The following is a 16264-nucleotide window of genomic DNA, read 5'->3' as shown; positions in this document are numbered from 1 at the left end:
ATACCCTGGACCTAACACTAACTGCCCTGACAGTTTTTACTTTTACAACTGACACTGAATGCAGTGATCAGTAAATAAATGATCACTGCAATCAGTGACACTGTGACTGGGGGGAGAGGGGGGGCAGGGGGACATCGGGGGGAAATCGTGGGGGTGATCGGGGGGGGGGGGGGGGGGGTTTATGTGCCTATGTGTTATTTAGTGTCAGTGTAGTGTTTGGTGCAGACTTACTGTGTCCTCTCCTCGTAGTCTGGTCAATAAGACCGCCCCGAGGAGAATGACATCACTTCCTCACTGCCTGTGTATACAATACATAGTGGGAGGAAGCTTCTCATTCGCCAGGAGCGATCGAGAGGGAATGGTCAGAAACCAACGGCCATCCCCTCATCACGGATCGCTCCTGAAGCGAACCGGACCGCCGCATCCAGCGGGAGGGGGTCCGATCGGACCCCCCACCCGCTGGAAGGCAAGCACGTACATGTACGTGCTTGTGCCTGTACATGCCATTGTAATGACGTACAATGGCATGCGGCGGTCCTTAAGTGGTTAATAGGAATAGTTTCATTGTTTTTTAAGGATTGTGCTGAGTGTTATAAATGTCTGATAATCAGGCCGTAGATTGTGAAATTTTCTTTCCTCCCACCACAGGCGGAAGGAAAGAAAATCACTAGATTCCCCCATCAACACAGTCAGTTGTTGATGGGGGAATCCCTACCGAAGCGCTATTGTGTTCTGCCGGCAGGGAACTTTCCTTGCCAGGGGGCACTCCCTGGGCACCGGTTTACCTTGTCCCAGCACAGCTTAAATGTCTTCAGTACTTCTACTGTGAACTTTGAGGAATGATGTGATTGCTTACTTTCAAGCTTACAGTGGTGTGAAAAAGTGTTTGCCCCCTTCCTCATTTCCTGTTCCTTTGCATGTTTGTCACACTTAAGTGTTTCGGAACATCAAACCAATTTAAACAATAGTCAAGGACAACACAAGTAAACACAAAATGCAATTTGTAAATGAAGGTGTTTATTATTAAAGGTGAAAAAAAATCCAAACCATCATGGCCCTGTGTGAAAAAGTGATTGCCCCCCTTGTTAAAACATACTATAACTGTGGTTGTCCACACCTGAGTTCAATTTCTCTAGCCACACCCAGGCCTGATTATTGCCACACCTGTTCACAATCAAGGCATCACTTAAATAGGAGCTGCTTGACACAGTAAGGTCCACCAGAAGATCCTTAAAAGCTACACATCATGCCGAGACCCAAAGAAATTCAGGAACAATTGAGAAAGAAAGTAATTGAGATCTATCAGTCTGGAAAGGGTTATAAAGCCATTTCCAAAGCTTTGGGAATCCAGCGAACCACAGTGAGAGCCATTATCCACAAATGGCGAAGACATGGAACAGTGGTGAACCTTCCCAGGAGTGGCCGGCCGCCCAAAATTACCCCAGGAGCGCAGCGACGACTCATCCAAGAGGTCACAAAAGACCCCACAACAACATCCAAGGAACTGCAGGCCTCACTTGCCTCAGTTAAGGTCAGCGTTCATGCCTCCACCATCAGGAAAAGACTGGGCAAAAATGGCCTGCATGGCAGAGTTCCAAGGAGAAAACCACTGCTGAGCAAAAAGAACATCAAAGCTCGTCTCAATTTCTCCACAACACATCTTAAAGATCCCCAAGACTTTTGGGACAACATTCTGTGGACCGATGAGACAAAAGTGGAACTCTTTGGAAGGTGTGTGTCCAAGTATATCTGGCGTAGAAGGAACACTGCATTTCATAAAAAGAACATTATACCAACAGTAAAATATGGTGGTGGTAGTGTGATGGTCTGGGGCTGTTTTGCTGCTTCAGGACCTGGAAGACTTTCCGTGATAAAAGGAACTCTGAATTCTGCTGTCTACCAAGAGATCCTGAAGGAGAATGTCCGACCATCTGTTCGTGTACTCAAGCTGAAACGAACTTGGGTTCTGCAGCAGGACAATGATCCTAAACACACCAGCAAGTCCACCACCGAATGGCTGAAGAAAAACAAAATTAAGACTTTGGAGTGGCCTAGCCAAAGTCCTGACCTGAATCCTATTGAGATGTTGTGGTATGACCTTAAAAAGGCCGTTCATGCTCGAAAACCCTCTAATGTAACTGAATTAGGACAATTCTGCAAAGATGAGTGGGCCAAAAATCCTCCAGGACGCTGTAAAAGCCTCATTGCACGTTATCGCAAATGCTTGGTTGCAGTTGTTGCTGCTAAGGGTGGCCCAACCAGTTATTAGGTTTAGGGGGCAATCACTTTTTCACACAGGGCCATGATGGTTTGGATTTTTTTTCACCTTTAATAATAAACACCTTCATTTACAAATTGCATTTTGTGTTTACTTGTGTTGTCCTTGACTATTGTTTAAATTGGTTTGATGTTCCGAAACACTTAAGTGTGACAAACATGCAAAGGAACAGGAAATGAGGAAGGGAGCAAACACTTTTTCACACCACTGTATTTACTTTTTTTTTTTATTAATCCTTTATTTACTTTTCAAGATGAAGCAGTTTTACAGTCCAAAAAAAAATGACAATGATTAGAATAAGAACAGAGGCAGGAAAAGGATACAGTTTGGTGTAATAACAGCATCATCAAATATCAAATAGCAAATATCAAATCCCCCAGTCGTCACTCAGTAAGATACGTAGGTGGTTATGGCTGTATATCATGGCTAACTGTGCACCACTCTGGGGGGAACTATCTGACTGTTGCCCTAGTAACCTTCTGTTGCCAGTCGAGTCACCAGGACTATACTGTAAGAGACTCACTTAAGCCTGCCAGGGAGGATCGTCTCCCAACCAGCTAAGTCCAGCCGCGTGGCGCAACTGATGAGTTATAGAAAGTAGGATATGCAAATTATCTGAATAGACCGGCCCAGGGCTGGGAGCAAATTAGGGAAAGAAAAAAAAAGGCAAAGGGAGTGGAAAGGCAGGATGGGTGGGATGGGAGAGAGAACAGAGAAGGGGAGTGGTAGTGCCTCCCGACCAGAGGGCGATTCACGCTACAGGGACTAATCAGGCAAAGCAACCTCGCGGAGGTAAGCTTCCGTGTAGATGTATTGTTGCCATGGCCGCCATGTCTCCCGGAAGGCCTCCTCCCCTCCGTGCAGGGTGGCAGTAAGATCTTCCATGTTTCTTATGTCATTCACCTTGGCAAACCACAGGGATTTAGTTGGGGGAATCTCCGATCTCCAGCACAAGGGAATGCATGCCTTGGCGGCATTCAAAAGATGGATGGTAAGAGAGGCTTTATATTTCTTAATGGGTCGCTTAGAGAGGTGCAGTAGACAGGCCGCGGGGTCTCCCTCCAGAGTAACACCAGTCAGGTGCTCGATCGTGCGTGCCACCTCCGTCCAGTAGGGTTTGATTTTGGGGCAGTCCCAGAAAATGTGCAGCATCGTTCCCTCCTCCACATTACAACGCCAACAGAGACTGGGGACCCGTGGGAAGAAACAATGTAGAGAGGTGGGCACTCTATACCATCGGGTCAAAATTTTATAGCAGGATTCCTGGACCCTGGTGGCAATAGAGGACTTCTGGGCAAAGTAAAGGATCTTCTCTCGCTGTGAGTCACTAAATTGGACGCCTAGGTCCGCCTCCCATTTAGAAAGGAAAGGGGGGATGAACCCTTTTGCTGGTGAGATCAGGGAGGAGTAGAGCAGAGATAGACAGTGGCGGATCGGTTCCCTGTGGTGGCAAATGCGTTCCAGCTCCGTGAGTGGGCGCGATATGCCGGGCGTCCTCGCACACCGGCGCAAGAAATTACGTAGTTGGAGACCGCTCCAGAAGTCCAACGGGGGGTCTAAAGCGGACACCCCCGCTTCAATTGCAAGTTGGCCATCCGGACCCAGAAAGTCGTGAAGATGAAACCGCCCTGCTGCTGCCAACCGCCCAAGAATGGGGTTCAGCCTGCCAGGTGGAAAGTCTGGATTACCCAAAATTGGCACCATGGGGGAAGGCATCGGGGAGACTGAGGAATGTCGGAGGGCATCCCTGACCACCCGTATGGTACTGCCTAGCGTAGGGTGGTCATTGAGGCCCCTTGGCAGCGAGGTAGCGACCCACGGCCAGCTCCTGGCCATTCCCTCAGAGTCCTCCAGTTCCATGGCCACCCACTGCTTGGCCCCCGCGTGGCAATACCAGTCGACCATTCTAGTAAGGTGGGCTGCCCTGTAGTACGCCTTAATGTCTGGGAGACCGACTCCTCCCCTATGCTTAGCCATATGGAGGATTTGCAGTCTGATACGTGGTTTTTGATGTGACCAAATGAAGTCGCGGAACAGCGAGTCGACTCGCTTGAAGAAAGACGGAGGGAGACGGATGGGGAGGGCTTGTAGTAGATACAGTATCCTAGGCAATGCGGTCATCTTAATGGCATTGCAACGGCCGAACCAAGTTAAAGTAAGTGAGTGCCATTGGTGGAGGTCGGATTTGAGACGGAGAAGGAGTGGGGCAAAGTTTGCCTGGTATAAATTAGAGGGGTCTGCACTAATGTCGACACCCAAGTAAGGAATAGTATTAACCGCCCAGCGTAGCTGGTAGGCCGAGCGCAAGCGGCCGACAATGGCCTTGTCTACTGTAATGTTCAGGAGGGACGATTTGGTCAAATTGATTGAGAACATAGAGAGGGCTCCGTATTGCTGCAGGGACTGAAGGAGGTTGGGGAGTGAATTTAGAGGGTCTGTTAGGAAAAAAATCAAATCATCCGCAAAGGCGGCCACCTTGTGGGACCCAGAGGGTTTGTGAAAACCTGAAATACCTGGATTTTCCCGAATCCTGCACAGGAGGGGCTCCAGCGAGAGTATGAAAATCAGCGGAGACAGGGGGCAACCCTGCCGAGTGCCGTTACGGATGTTAAAGAAACCGGACCTCGTTTCATTCACTTTGACCGCAGCCATGGGATGGGAGTAGAGGGAAAGGATCCAACCAAGCATCGAGGGGCGGAGACTGATGTGTTCCAGGGTGGCCTGTATAAAGGACCAATCCACGCGGTCAAAAGCCTTCTCCGCGTCGGTGGACAGCAGGAGAAGGGGTCGTGCAGAGGACCTGGCCGCGGATTAGGTTCACCACCCGAATGGTGTTATCCCGGGGGTTCCCGGTGTGGGACGAAACCCGCTTGGTCCCTATGAATTAGACCCGGTATATGGGGGAGCAGCCTATTGGCCAGTATCTTGGCAAACAATTTAAGGTCGGTGTTCAGGGGGGCTATCGGGCGGTAGCTCCCACACTGTAGTGGATCCTTCCCCTCCTTAGGGATGAGGGAAATGTAGGCTCACAGAGTGTCTATCGGGAAGGAGTTACCTTCCGTAATCGAGTTGAGGGCCGAGACCAAAGGTTGGGAAAGCGTCTCAAAGAAGGTTTTATAGTAAGTTGGGGTGAAACCGTCGGGGCCGGGGGCCTTCTTAGGCTTCGAGCTTGCCAGCGCTGCCCCCAACTCCGCAGTCGTTATGGGTTCCTCCAGTTCCTCCTGGACCTCAGCCGGGAGTGAGGGCATGCCGGACGTGGCTACATAGGACTGTGGGGTGAACCCACCAGCGGAGACGGGAGCATCCGAATGTGGCCTGTCCAAATTGTAGAGGCTTTCATAAAATGATCGGAACGCCGACGCTATGCCAGATGATGCGGTCGCTTTTTGGCCAGTGGATGTCAGGATATGAGAAATGTAAGTTTTGGTGCGGGGGCCTCGCAGTGCCCTAGCCAGCATTGTACCGGGTTTATTGCTGAATTCATACATCGAACGGTGAGCCCATGCCAGTTTTTGCTTTGTTTTATGGAACATAATTGAGCGAAGCTCTTCGCGCGCTTTGAGAAGTTCCTGATGAGTAGACCGCGCAAGACTGGCTTTGTGAACGCATTCTAAGGAGCGGATCTGGGCAAGTAGTTCATCCGCACGACGTGTCCTCTCCCGCTTTAGTCAGGCCCCTATCTGGATTAAGGTGCCCCTTACCACCGTCTTGTGGGCCTCCCACACCGTTAGAGGGTTGGCAACTGAGGCCACGTTTACAGAGAAGTACTCCTGCATCGAGGCCAACACCTCTGCACGGGTCTCCTCAGATTGCAACAAGGCCTCATTCCAAGCTTATTTACTTTAACCACTTCAATACTGGGCACTTTTGCCCCCTTCCTTCCCAGACCATTTTCAGCGCTCTCGCACTTTCAATGACAAGTGCGCGGTCATGCTACACTCTACCCAAATTAAATTTTTATTTTGCTTTATTTTTGTGATATTTATTCACGACTCCGTTTTTAATTTTTTGCGATAGAAGCGAAAAAAGATCGGAAATTTGGAGAAAAAAAAACAATATTTTCTTCTTTCTATTTTAAAAGAAATCCAATAAAATCTAATTTTGTCATAAATTTAAGTCAAAATGTATTCTGCTACACATTTTTGGTAAAAATTCCATTAAGTGTATAATAATTGGTTTGTGTGATCACGGACATATGTACGCAAATGATCATGTACAGATGTGCGCAGGTGATCACGGACATATGTGTGCAGATAATCATTGGGACATGTGATTTTAGTGGGACATATGTGGGAGACATGTGTTTTTATTATTTGGGGACATGTGTTTTGGGGACGTTGTGTGGGGACATGTGTGTTTACACTGTGTGGTGGCATGTGTGTTTACACTAGGTTGGTGATCAGTGAGTAAAAAGCTGCATCACCAGCTGGCTGCAGCGATCTGCTCTCTTCTCCTCACCGACAAAGGAGAGGAGAGCTGATTGCCTAGCAACCGGCTCAGTGTTTACATCACATGATGGCTGTGATTGGGCACGGCCCTTATCTGATCAGGAGGGCCAATCACAGAGCCCTTCTGCCGATCGGAGGTGCACTGTGTCCGGGTGACACGAGCACATCGGGATCGCGCCGGTGCGTGGGCATGCGCGCACGATCCCCCTCCTTCTGAAGGATGTTCCTGAACGTCCACTCAGAAGGAGAGAGTGCCCACCTGGCCGTATATGCACATTGGCCGGGTGGGAAGTGGTTAAAACAAGCCATCACTGACAGTGAAAAAATATATTACATATTCCAGCATTAATTTATTGTATGGTTCTGTTCAAATTCCTTCCTGTTTTTTCCATAAGGCGAGTCATAGGACATCCTGCCTTTGTCATGTTAGGCATGTTCTAATTGCATATAAGTTCCACAGCCAAGTGAATTCAAACTATTAGACTTATTTAATAAATGGTGCAAGGGAAAAGGTGCTAATGACAGAAATCCATACCAACCAACAAGAATTCATTTTGCGAAAGCCAGATCTCTAAGAAGGATCCTCATCAGTTGCTACAGATACTGCACTTTGCTCTTTATAACAACAGATGATAACAAGCGCAGAATAAATTGAAGGGCACTATACACTAATAATATGGCAGTGCACTTTGTGTTCATTTCATGCAACTTATATGCTGTCCCCTGGCTGGCAGCACATTCAGTTGACTGAGCCATGAGTAAGGCCATCTAGGCTGAAATGCGTTGACCTTTGCAGGATGTATTTTACCACTGTACCGAATGAAATTGACTTTCTTATTCCAATCCACCATTGTGCTGATGCTTTATGTGGATTCAGTAGGCTATAGGGGACTCAAGACAATTTGGAAAATTTCACATTATTTGCTTTGAGTCCTTGTTGGAAAGATAAGCCCAGTACTGACTTTCTCTCTAAGGCCCCTTTCACACTGCCGCAACTTGAAAGTCAAGCGAATTTGCCGTGATGTTAGCTCAATTTTGAGGCCGCGATTTTGCCGCAATTTCAGGGAATGCCTATGTAAACTTGAGGTCTATGTACCTCAACTCGCATCAAAGTCAGACCAAAGTAGTACAGGGACTACTTTGAGGTTGGGGTGACTTGACATCGCACAGATATGAATGGTACTCAGTGGAAATCATGGGGTACGACTTATCATGCAACTTTGCAGTTCCAAGTTTCAGGAAAAGTCGCACATGTGTGAAAGGGGCCCAAAACAGAAAAAAACCAGAGCCATCCTCAACACTGCTTACCTGCATACGATGTATCTCTGCTTTCATTGCTCGGATTTCTCCTTGGCCAGCATCTGAGTCCACAGCATTTCTCATCTCTTTTGCCAGCTGAATCTTCTTCTCCCAAAGCATTATTTGATGCCTGATGTTTAGAATAAAAAGGTGTTTATTTTTTCTACGAGACCCTTTTTAGTAAAATACAGACATACATGGGTTTGCACTCTGAAGAATCTGTTAGCTATACAGAAGCACTCTATGGTCCCAATGACATTGAGGACAGGAAGTGAGCAGAAATCTCCAAGACCACAAAAAATATAGGGGGTTATTTACTGAAAGCAAATCCACTTTGCACTACAAGTGCACTTGGAAGTGGAGTCGCTGTAGATCCGAGGGGGACATGCAAGGAAAATAAAAAACAACAATTCTCTTATATTCACCGACCGACACAGCTTCTCTCTGTAACTAAATGGGTTTGTTAGCCTACCACTAGGAGAACTAGGCAAATTGTAACACAATACACAGAATTGTCAGTACCGCCCAGGGGGGCTGACCCTGTGCTAACAACCCTCCCTGTTGCCCCAGCAGCTCCAGTTTTATTTTGCCTAGTGAAGGAGAATGACCTAGGAACCCTGCGGGCCCTTTCGGTCCATTTTTTTAATGCAGGACTTATGCTTTTGCGCAAGATGAATGATCCTGTGATCTTCTACCAACTACTGGCTGGGTGACAGGCTGGTTGAGTTATCCTTGTAGTCCCCCCAGTTCGGCCATCGAGCATGTGCAGGCCGCAGCTATAGCTCGGCAGGCCACGACATACCTCCAGAGCTCCAGAGGTGGTCAGTGAGCTTCAATGCTCTGGGGTGTACATATGACCGGGCTACTGATGTCTGGATCACAGTATACCGAGGCCAGCAGCCACCCTGTAACTGTGCAGGAGTGGGTCTGTGATGGAATGTCTCCCAGCTCTTCAGGACTGGTAAGTACGGCTCTCCCTGCTTTGGGGGGTTGAGCAGCTGGGCATTCCCTGGGAGGTCGATTCGGGGGCCACCTCACCTCCTTCTCTTCTCTCCCATGTCCCTATCTTCCCTCCTCCCCCCCCCCGGGGGGGTGTCTGCATGTGTCTGCTGGCGGTGTGTATACAGGGGATCGAGGGGTCTCTCACCTATATGGGGTCTGTGCGGTTATCGATGGTCCTGGTTCTGGCGTGGGGGGTCCAAAAGAGGTGCCTGTGGAGGAATTTTGCTGATTGGGGAAGCACTGTTCTGTGGGTGACTTTCTCTGCCATTTTGGATGGGGGCAGAGCAGGTTCCTCTTGTGAGCTTCAGCGGCCATTTTCTGGAAGATTCTCCTATTCAGATCATTGTCAGCCATTTTCTTGAAGCCCATGCGCCTTTTTTCGCCACAGCTCTCTAGTGACAGCATGCCATGTGCCATCACATGCTGTTTCCTGTGTATACAGGACACTGGGCGGCCATTCCCTGAACGCTGATGCAAGCTCTGCAGATCGAATCACCACTCTTCTCTACTGCTGCTGCAGACACAGCTTCTTCACTCTGCACTTGGGTAACCTCCTGGGGACTACAGGCACGGCTAGTAACCTTCAAAGAACGCCTCAGGGTGGTGAGTCTGGCGCTAGGAGCCCCCCATCCAGCGGCAGCAGGAGGGTGGGACCTTCACTGTCCTAAGTCCCCTTTCAGGTGGCACACAGGGTAGGGTCAGCATGGCTTCAGAAACTGGTGTTTCTTCCCCCGAAATCCAGGCTATTGCAACCGGGTCACCTACGGATAGCGCTGTGCCCATGGACACCCTGACGGCGGTCCTTAACTCATTTGTTGCAAAAATATAGGCGGTGCATGGAAGGAAAGGTGCATGTAATAGGCCCCTGCCCCCCCGTCCTCTGGGGAGAGCTCTGATGCAGACTCGGGCCCTGATGCGGCTGGTGACCCCTGCTCTGACCTATCAGCCGAGGCTGACCAGGACCATTCAGACAGTGAGAATGATTCCCCGCTGGGGTCCGGGCACGACAAGGCGCTGGTTGGAGCACTTATCACAGCTGTGCGTGATACCCTGAAGATCCATGAGCCAGCGGACTCCTCTGCTGATGTATCGGTACCTTTTGGGTCCCGCAAGCCAGCACGTTCACCTAAGGTGTTCCCGTATTTGACTTATTTTGACAAGTTCATCTACAGGGAATGGGGTCAGCCACAAAGGACCTTTTCAGTCCCCAAAAACATTACCCTTTTGAGGAAGGCCTTCTCAAGAAATGGTCAGCTCCTCCGGTCGTGGACCCCCCAGTATCCAGGTTAAATAAGGTAACCACGATCCTGGTTGAACGGACACTTGCATTCAAGGATCCCATGGACAGGAAGGCAGAGGCGGTGGCTCGTTCCTTGTTTACGGTTGTGGGGTCAGCCGTGCGACCTGTACTGCGAATTGGGAGAGCAACAGGCCTCCCCTGTCTGCGTGGAACTAGCAGACCAACTAGTGCAAGGCCTTAAGTACGTTTGTGACGCGGCCCTGGATACGCTCCCTCTGTTATCCAGGGCTTCAGTGTCCGCTGTGGTGCTGAGGCGCCTGATTTGGCTAAAATGTTGGTCTGCTGACCAGGCATCCAAGAAAGCCCTGACGGATCTTCCCTTCCTTGGCGACCGGCTCTTTGGAGCCTCGTTGGATGACATTATTAAAAATGTCACTGGTGGCAAGAGTACACTACTCCCACAGGCCAGGAAGACTAAGGAGCCACGCCGCAGGCAAGGGCCCTCTTTTTCCGCTCACAAGCGACTTTTTCGTCCGCCCGGTGCTTCGAAAAAACGTTCCCAGCCCGACAGGACGCCCACGGACAGTCAAAAACGTCCCTGCAACCGCAAGCCTAACAAGCCTGCGAACAAAAGTGCTACTGCATGAAGGTTTGCCCCCACTCACATCTCGGGTGGGGGGGGTCGCCTTCGGGAGTTTGCAGCCCGGTGGTCCTCTCGGTTAGCCGACCAATGGGTCTGCGACCTGATTTCCACAGGCTACAAGATAGAGTTTCTCTCTTGGTCGGCAAACAGATTCTTCCCCTCCAGCATACCCGTATCCCAGGTTCGCCGGGAGGCCTTTTTGGGGGCGGTGAGAGACTTGCTGAATCAGGGGGTGATTGTACCAGTTCCGGAATCAGAACGCTTCCAGGGGTTCTACTCAAATCTGTTTGTGGTTCCCAAGAAGGAAGGGGTAAGTCCGATCTTGGACTTAAAAGCCCTCAATCACTTTGTAAAAGTGCAGAGGTTCAGAATGGAATCAGTTCGCTCAGTAGTCGCTGCACTCCATCAAGGGGACTCCCTGGCGTCCTTGGACATCCAGGATGCGTACCTGCACGTACTCATATGCTGTCAGCATCAAAAATGTGTGCGTTTGGCAGTCAGGGAAGGCCACTACCAATTTGTGGCTCTTCCTTTTGGCCTGGCTTCAGACCCCCGAGTCTTTACTAAAGTACTGGCTCCAGTATTGGCGTTGCTGCCACAACGCGGGATCGCAATCGTGGGCTACCTGGACGATCTCCTCCTGAGAGCATCTTCTGCCTCAGAATTAGAGGAAGATGTGGCGATCACGATGCAGACCCTGCAAGAATTTGGGTGGCTGTTGAACCTAAAGAAGTCGGCGATTGTACCGACCCAGCATCTGGAGTACCTAGGTTTGCTGCTGTACTCCAGGGAAGCGAGAGTTTTTCTCCCTTCAGACAAGCTGCAGACTCTCAGATCTGCAGTCAAACTACTGATGAACCTCAAGTGGTTGTCGCTCCGATCTTGCATGCGAGTACTGGGACTCATGGTAGCCTCCTTCGAGGCAGTACCTTATGCCCAGTTCCACACCGGAGTACTGCAGAAAGAGATCTTGTTAAGATGGGACAAATCTCAGTTGTCCCTGGATCGGCAGATCCAAGTGAGCCAGCCAGTCAGGGACTCTCTGATCTGGTGGTTGAGGTCCCCGGTGATTCAGTCCGGAAAATTGTTCCTTCCTCTGAAGTGGACGGTGATCACTACGGACACCAGTCTACTCGGCTGGGGTGGAGTGATGGGGATTCAGTCGGCTCAGGGCCTCTGGTCGACAAAGAATCCAAGATCAATCTGCTTGAGTTGAGAGCGATCAGGCCACGGCTGTGGCGTAAATAAATCACCAAGGGGGAACAAGAAGCTCAGCCGCTGCTCGGGAGGTTGCTCACATACTTCGTGGGCAGAGCAACACGTACCGGCCCTGTCGGCCATTTGCATCCCGGGGGTGGAAAATTAGCAGGCGGATTATCTGAGTCGAGAGATGCTGGACCCAGGAGAATGGGCATTGCATCCGGAGGTATTCAGGCTGCTATGTCGGAGGTGGGGAACACCAGAGGTGGATCTATTGGCCTCCTGTCTCAATCGGAAGGTGCCAAGATTCGTGTCCAGGACAAGAGATCCGTGGGCAGACGCGTCGGACACGCTGGTGGCTCCGTGGGATCTGTACCAGCTGATCTACACATTTCCTCCACTGAAGCTGTTGCCACGTCTACTTCGCAGAGTGGAAGCCGAGGGGATTCCAGTAATCCTGGTTGCCCCAGATTGGCCTCAGTGGCCCTGGTACGCAGACCTGGTGCGGCTGGTGGCAGACGCTCCCTGGCGACTGCCGTTGAGAGAGGACCCCCTATCTCAAGGTCCAATCTTTCACCCTGCTTTACCATCACTGGCTTTAACGGCATGGCTATTGAGAGCCAGGTGCTGAGGAACCGGGGTCTGTCGGACTCAGTGATTCCAACTATGGTGAGGGCAGGGAAATCTTCTTCATGGAAGATATACCATCGTACCTGGAAGGCCTACATCTCCACGTGCGAGGAGAGAGGGTGGCATCCGCGCTCCTTTTCTATATCCAGGATCCTGCTGTTTCTTCAGCGTCTCACTCATTAGTGAGTACTTTTGTTCAAGGGGTACGTCATGTGGTCCTTCCAGTGCGTCCACCATTACCCCCGTGGGATTTGAACCTGTTGTTGACGGCGCTTCAGAAGCCGCCGTTTGAAAATATCAGGGAGATTCCCCTGTTGACTCTTTCACAGAAAGTGGTCTTTCTAGTGGCCATCACATCGGCCAGGAGGGTTTCGGAATTGGCAGCCTTGTCCTGCAAGTCACCTTATCTGGTCATGCACAGGGATAAGGTGGTGTTGCGTCCACAACCGTCTTTTCTACCGAAGGTGGTCTTGGCCTTTCATATCAATGAGGACATTGTATTACCATCGTTGTGCCTTAAGCAGAAGCACCCCAAAGAGATGGCCCTTCACGCTCTCTACGTGGTTACGGCTCTAAAAGTGTATTTGTCTCCCTTTCGGAAGTCAGACTCGCTGTTTGTTTCGGTGGCTGGTCCAAAGAAGAGTATGACAGTCTCGTCGGCCACCATTTCCAGGTGGATCAGACAGATTGTAGTACAAGCTTACGCCTTGAAGGGGCAGGTGCCCCCCTTTCTGGTCACGGCCCACTCTACAAGGGCAATCGTAACGTCTTGGGCCTTCTGACACCAAGCGTCGGTCGCTCAGGTGTGTAAGGCGGCGACCTGGTAGTCTGTCCATACGCTTACCAAGTTCTACAAGGTAGACATCAGTGCATCGGCTGATGCCTGTTTTGGCGGCAAAGTTTTGCAGGCGGCCGTGTAGTTGCAATTGAGTTTCCTGGTTTTCAATAAAAACGCAGTACTGTTCTGTTAATGCACTGTTGCATTACTTCCGCAAAAGGTTGCGATGTTGGGGTTCTCTCCTGTTGAGAATACCCGGTTATGTGGCAGTGTGTTTTCCGTACACTGCTGTTTTTTTGTGGGTTTAGTTTCACTAGTTCACACTTGCCATGGTGGATGAAGTTTTAATGCTGTTTTTTCCCACCCCTCGTTTGGCACTGCTTGGGGACGTCCCATTTAGTTACAGAGAGGAGCTGTGTCGGTCAGTGAATATAAGAGAAAATAGGATTTTTGTACTCACCGTAAAATCCTTTTCTCTGTAATTCACCGACCGACACAGCACCCTCCCCTCCTTTTCTCTACGTTATACTGCTTGTTGACGTACTGGAGCTGCTGGGGCAGCAAGGAGGGTTGTTAGCACAGGGTCCACCCCCCTGGGCAGTACTACTGACAATTCTGTGTATTGTGTTACAATTTTGCCTAGTTCTCCTAGGGGCAGGCTAACAAACCCATTTAGTTACAGAGAGGAGCTGTGTCGGTCGTGAATTACAGAGAAAAGGATTTTATGGTGAGTACAAAAATCCTATTTTTAGGTTGAACATGATTGGATGATAAAATCAGCAGAGCTTCCCCTCATTTCAGATCTACCCCTCAGATTTATAGTGACTGCACTTCCAAGTGCACTTTCAGTTCACTTTCAAGTGCACTTGTAGTGCAAAGTGGAATTGTCTTTCGTAAATAACCCCATAGTCTTTTTTTCAGTAGGCTCACTGATCCCCACCTAAAGTGGGGGTAAAGTGGTTACAACCTCACTCACTCAATCATTCCCCCCATACACTCACACAAACTTCCTTATGCCACGTACACACGTAGATGACTATCCGGCAGACTTAGTCCGGCTGACTTTCCGCCGGACTTTCCGCCGGACTTTCCGAACGGGCTACTTGCCCACACACTGCACTTTTTCAGCGGACCAATACGGCGTACTAAGTCCGCCGGAAGTACTTTTGAAATTAACGGACTCGCCCACACACACGGAGGAAAGTCCGCTCAATTTGAGCGCGTCTCCAGGTAGGCAGGGCCCGCAAAGGAGACATCGCTGGCCCCGCCACCTGGTATGGACTTAAAGGGGAACCCCAACGCTCAAAAAAAATCTGCGTGGGGATCCCCCCCAGGTCCACATCAGACCCTTGTCCGAGCACACTACCTGGCCGGCCAGGAAAGGGGGGGGACGAGCGAGCGCCCCCCCCCCCGGGCCGTACCAGGCCGCGTGCCCTCAACATGGGGGTGTGCCTTGGGGAAGGGGGGCCGCGCGGCCCCCCTACCCCAAAGCACCTTGTCCCCATGTTGATGAGGACAAGGGCCTCTTCCCGACAACCCTGGCCGTTGGTTGTCGGGGTCTGCGGGCGGGGGGGCTTATCGGAATCCGGGAGCCCCCTTTAATAAGCGGTGACAGAAGACTGGGCCACCGCCTGTAAAAGAGCTAGAAGAAGGCGCGGTGGCCCGGCAAGAAGAACCGAAGAGGGGGACAAGACCACCTAAGTCGGAAGAAGAGGGCGGCGGTGAGGAAGAAAGCCGGGCTCCTCCGCTAGCAAAAGAGCTAGAAGAAGATAGCGGAGGAGTCCGGCGAGAAGACCCCCAAAGACAGAAGACCCCCGGAGCTGTGCAATAAACAATTTTAACCCTTGTGCGTTGTGTTTTTTTTACTTTTTTTTACAGGTGAATGGGTAGGGGTACATTGTACCCCATACTCATTCACATAGGGTGGGGGGCCAGGATCCGGGGTCCCCCTTATTAAGGGGGCTTCCGGATTCCGATAAGCCCCCCGCCCGCAGACCCCGACAACCAACGGCCAGGGTTGTCGGGAAGAGGCCCTTGTCCTCATCAACGTGGGGACAAGGTGCTTTGGGGCACCCCCCATGTTGAGGGCACGCGGCCTGGTACGGCTCAGGAGGGGGGGGGGGCGCTCGCTCGTCCCCCCCTTTCCTGGCCGGCCGGGTAGCGTGCTCGGACAAGGGTCTGATGTGGACCTGGGGGGGACCCCCACGCCGATTTTTTGGGGCGTTGGGGTTCCCCTTTAAGTCCATACCAGGTGACGGGGCTAGCGATGCCTCCTTCGCTGGCCCCATCTACCTGGAGACGCACTCAAAATGAGCGGACTTTTCTCAGCGTGGGAAAAGTCCGCTCATTTCAAAAGTACAGCGGACTGGCATACCAATGGTCGGATTGTCCGCCGAAATGCAAGTCCGGCGGGAAGATTGGAGTGCAAAAATACTTTCTAAGTACTTTCGGCTAAAAAAAGTCCGCCGGAGGCTACACACGGGGGGATTGTAAAGCGGACTTGAGTTTGCCGGACTTTTCCACCCGATTGTTTGATCGTGTGTACGCGGCATTACCCTTGCTGTCTGCTTTTTTGTAGTTCTACTAATGACTTTTTGACGTTTTTAAGCAGACAACATGACTCCACAGAATCATCTTCAACTTTTTTCAAGGCTGGGCAATCCTTACTAATGCCCATAAAAAGAGAGGCCCATTAATTCAAGATAAATCAATATGCAAATACTGGCTTCCAGCATGCAGCGAGTGC

The 16264-nt window shown here is 50.6% G+C and overlaps 1 protein-coding gene across 2 annotated transcripts in view; it reads right to left on the bottom strand.

Annotated features, from left to right (window-relative positions):
* CCDC40 (coiled-coil domain 40 molecular ruler complex subunit) overlaps positions 1-16264 on the bottom strand; it is a 188852-nt gene that overhangs the window by 53063 nt on the left and 119525 nt on the right. For both annotated transcript variants that reach the window (XM_077459623.1, XM_077459625.1), the window contains exon 16: positions 8035-8155. In XM_077459623.1, the coding sequence (XP_077315749.1) occupies positions 8035-8155 (121 nt within the window). The remainder of the gene's footprint in view (positions 1-8034; positions 8156-16264) is intronic.

This window comes from Lithobates pipiens, unplaced genomic scaffold (genome assembly GCF_037356315.1).
Source record: "Lithobates pipiens isolate NorthernLeopardFrog02 unplaced genomic scaffold, aLitPip1_a1.2 Scaffold_28, whole genome shotgun sequence".
Classification (NCBI taxonomy): domain Eukaryota; kingdom Metazoa; phylum Chordata; class Amphibia; order Anura; family Ranidae; genus Lithobates; species Lithobates pipiens.
This window is presented reverse-complemented; position numbering and strand designations above follow the sequence as displayed.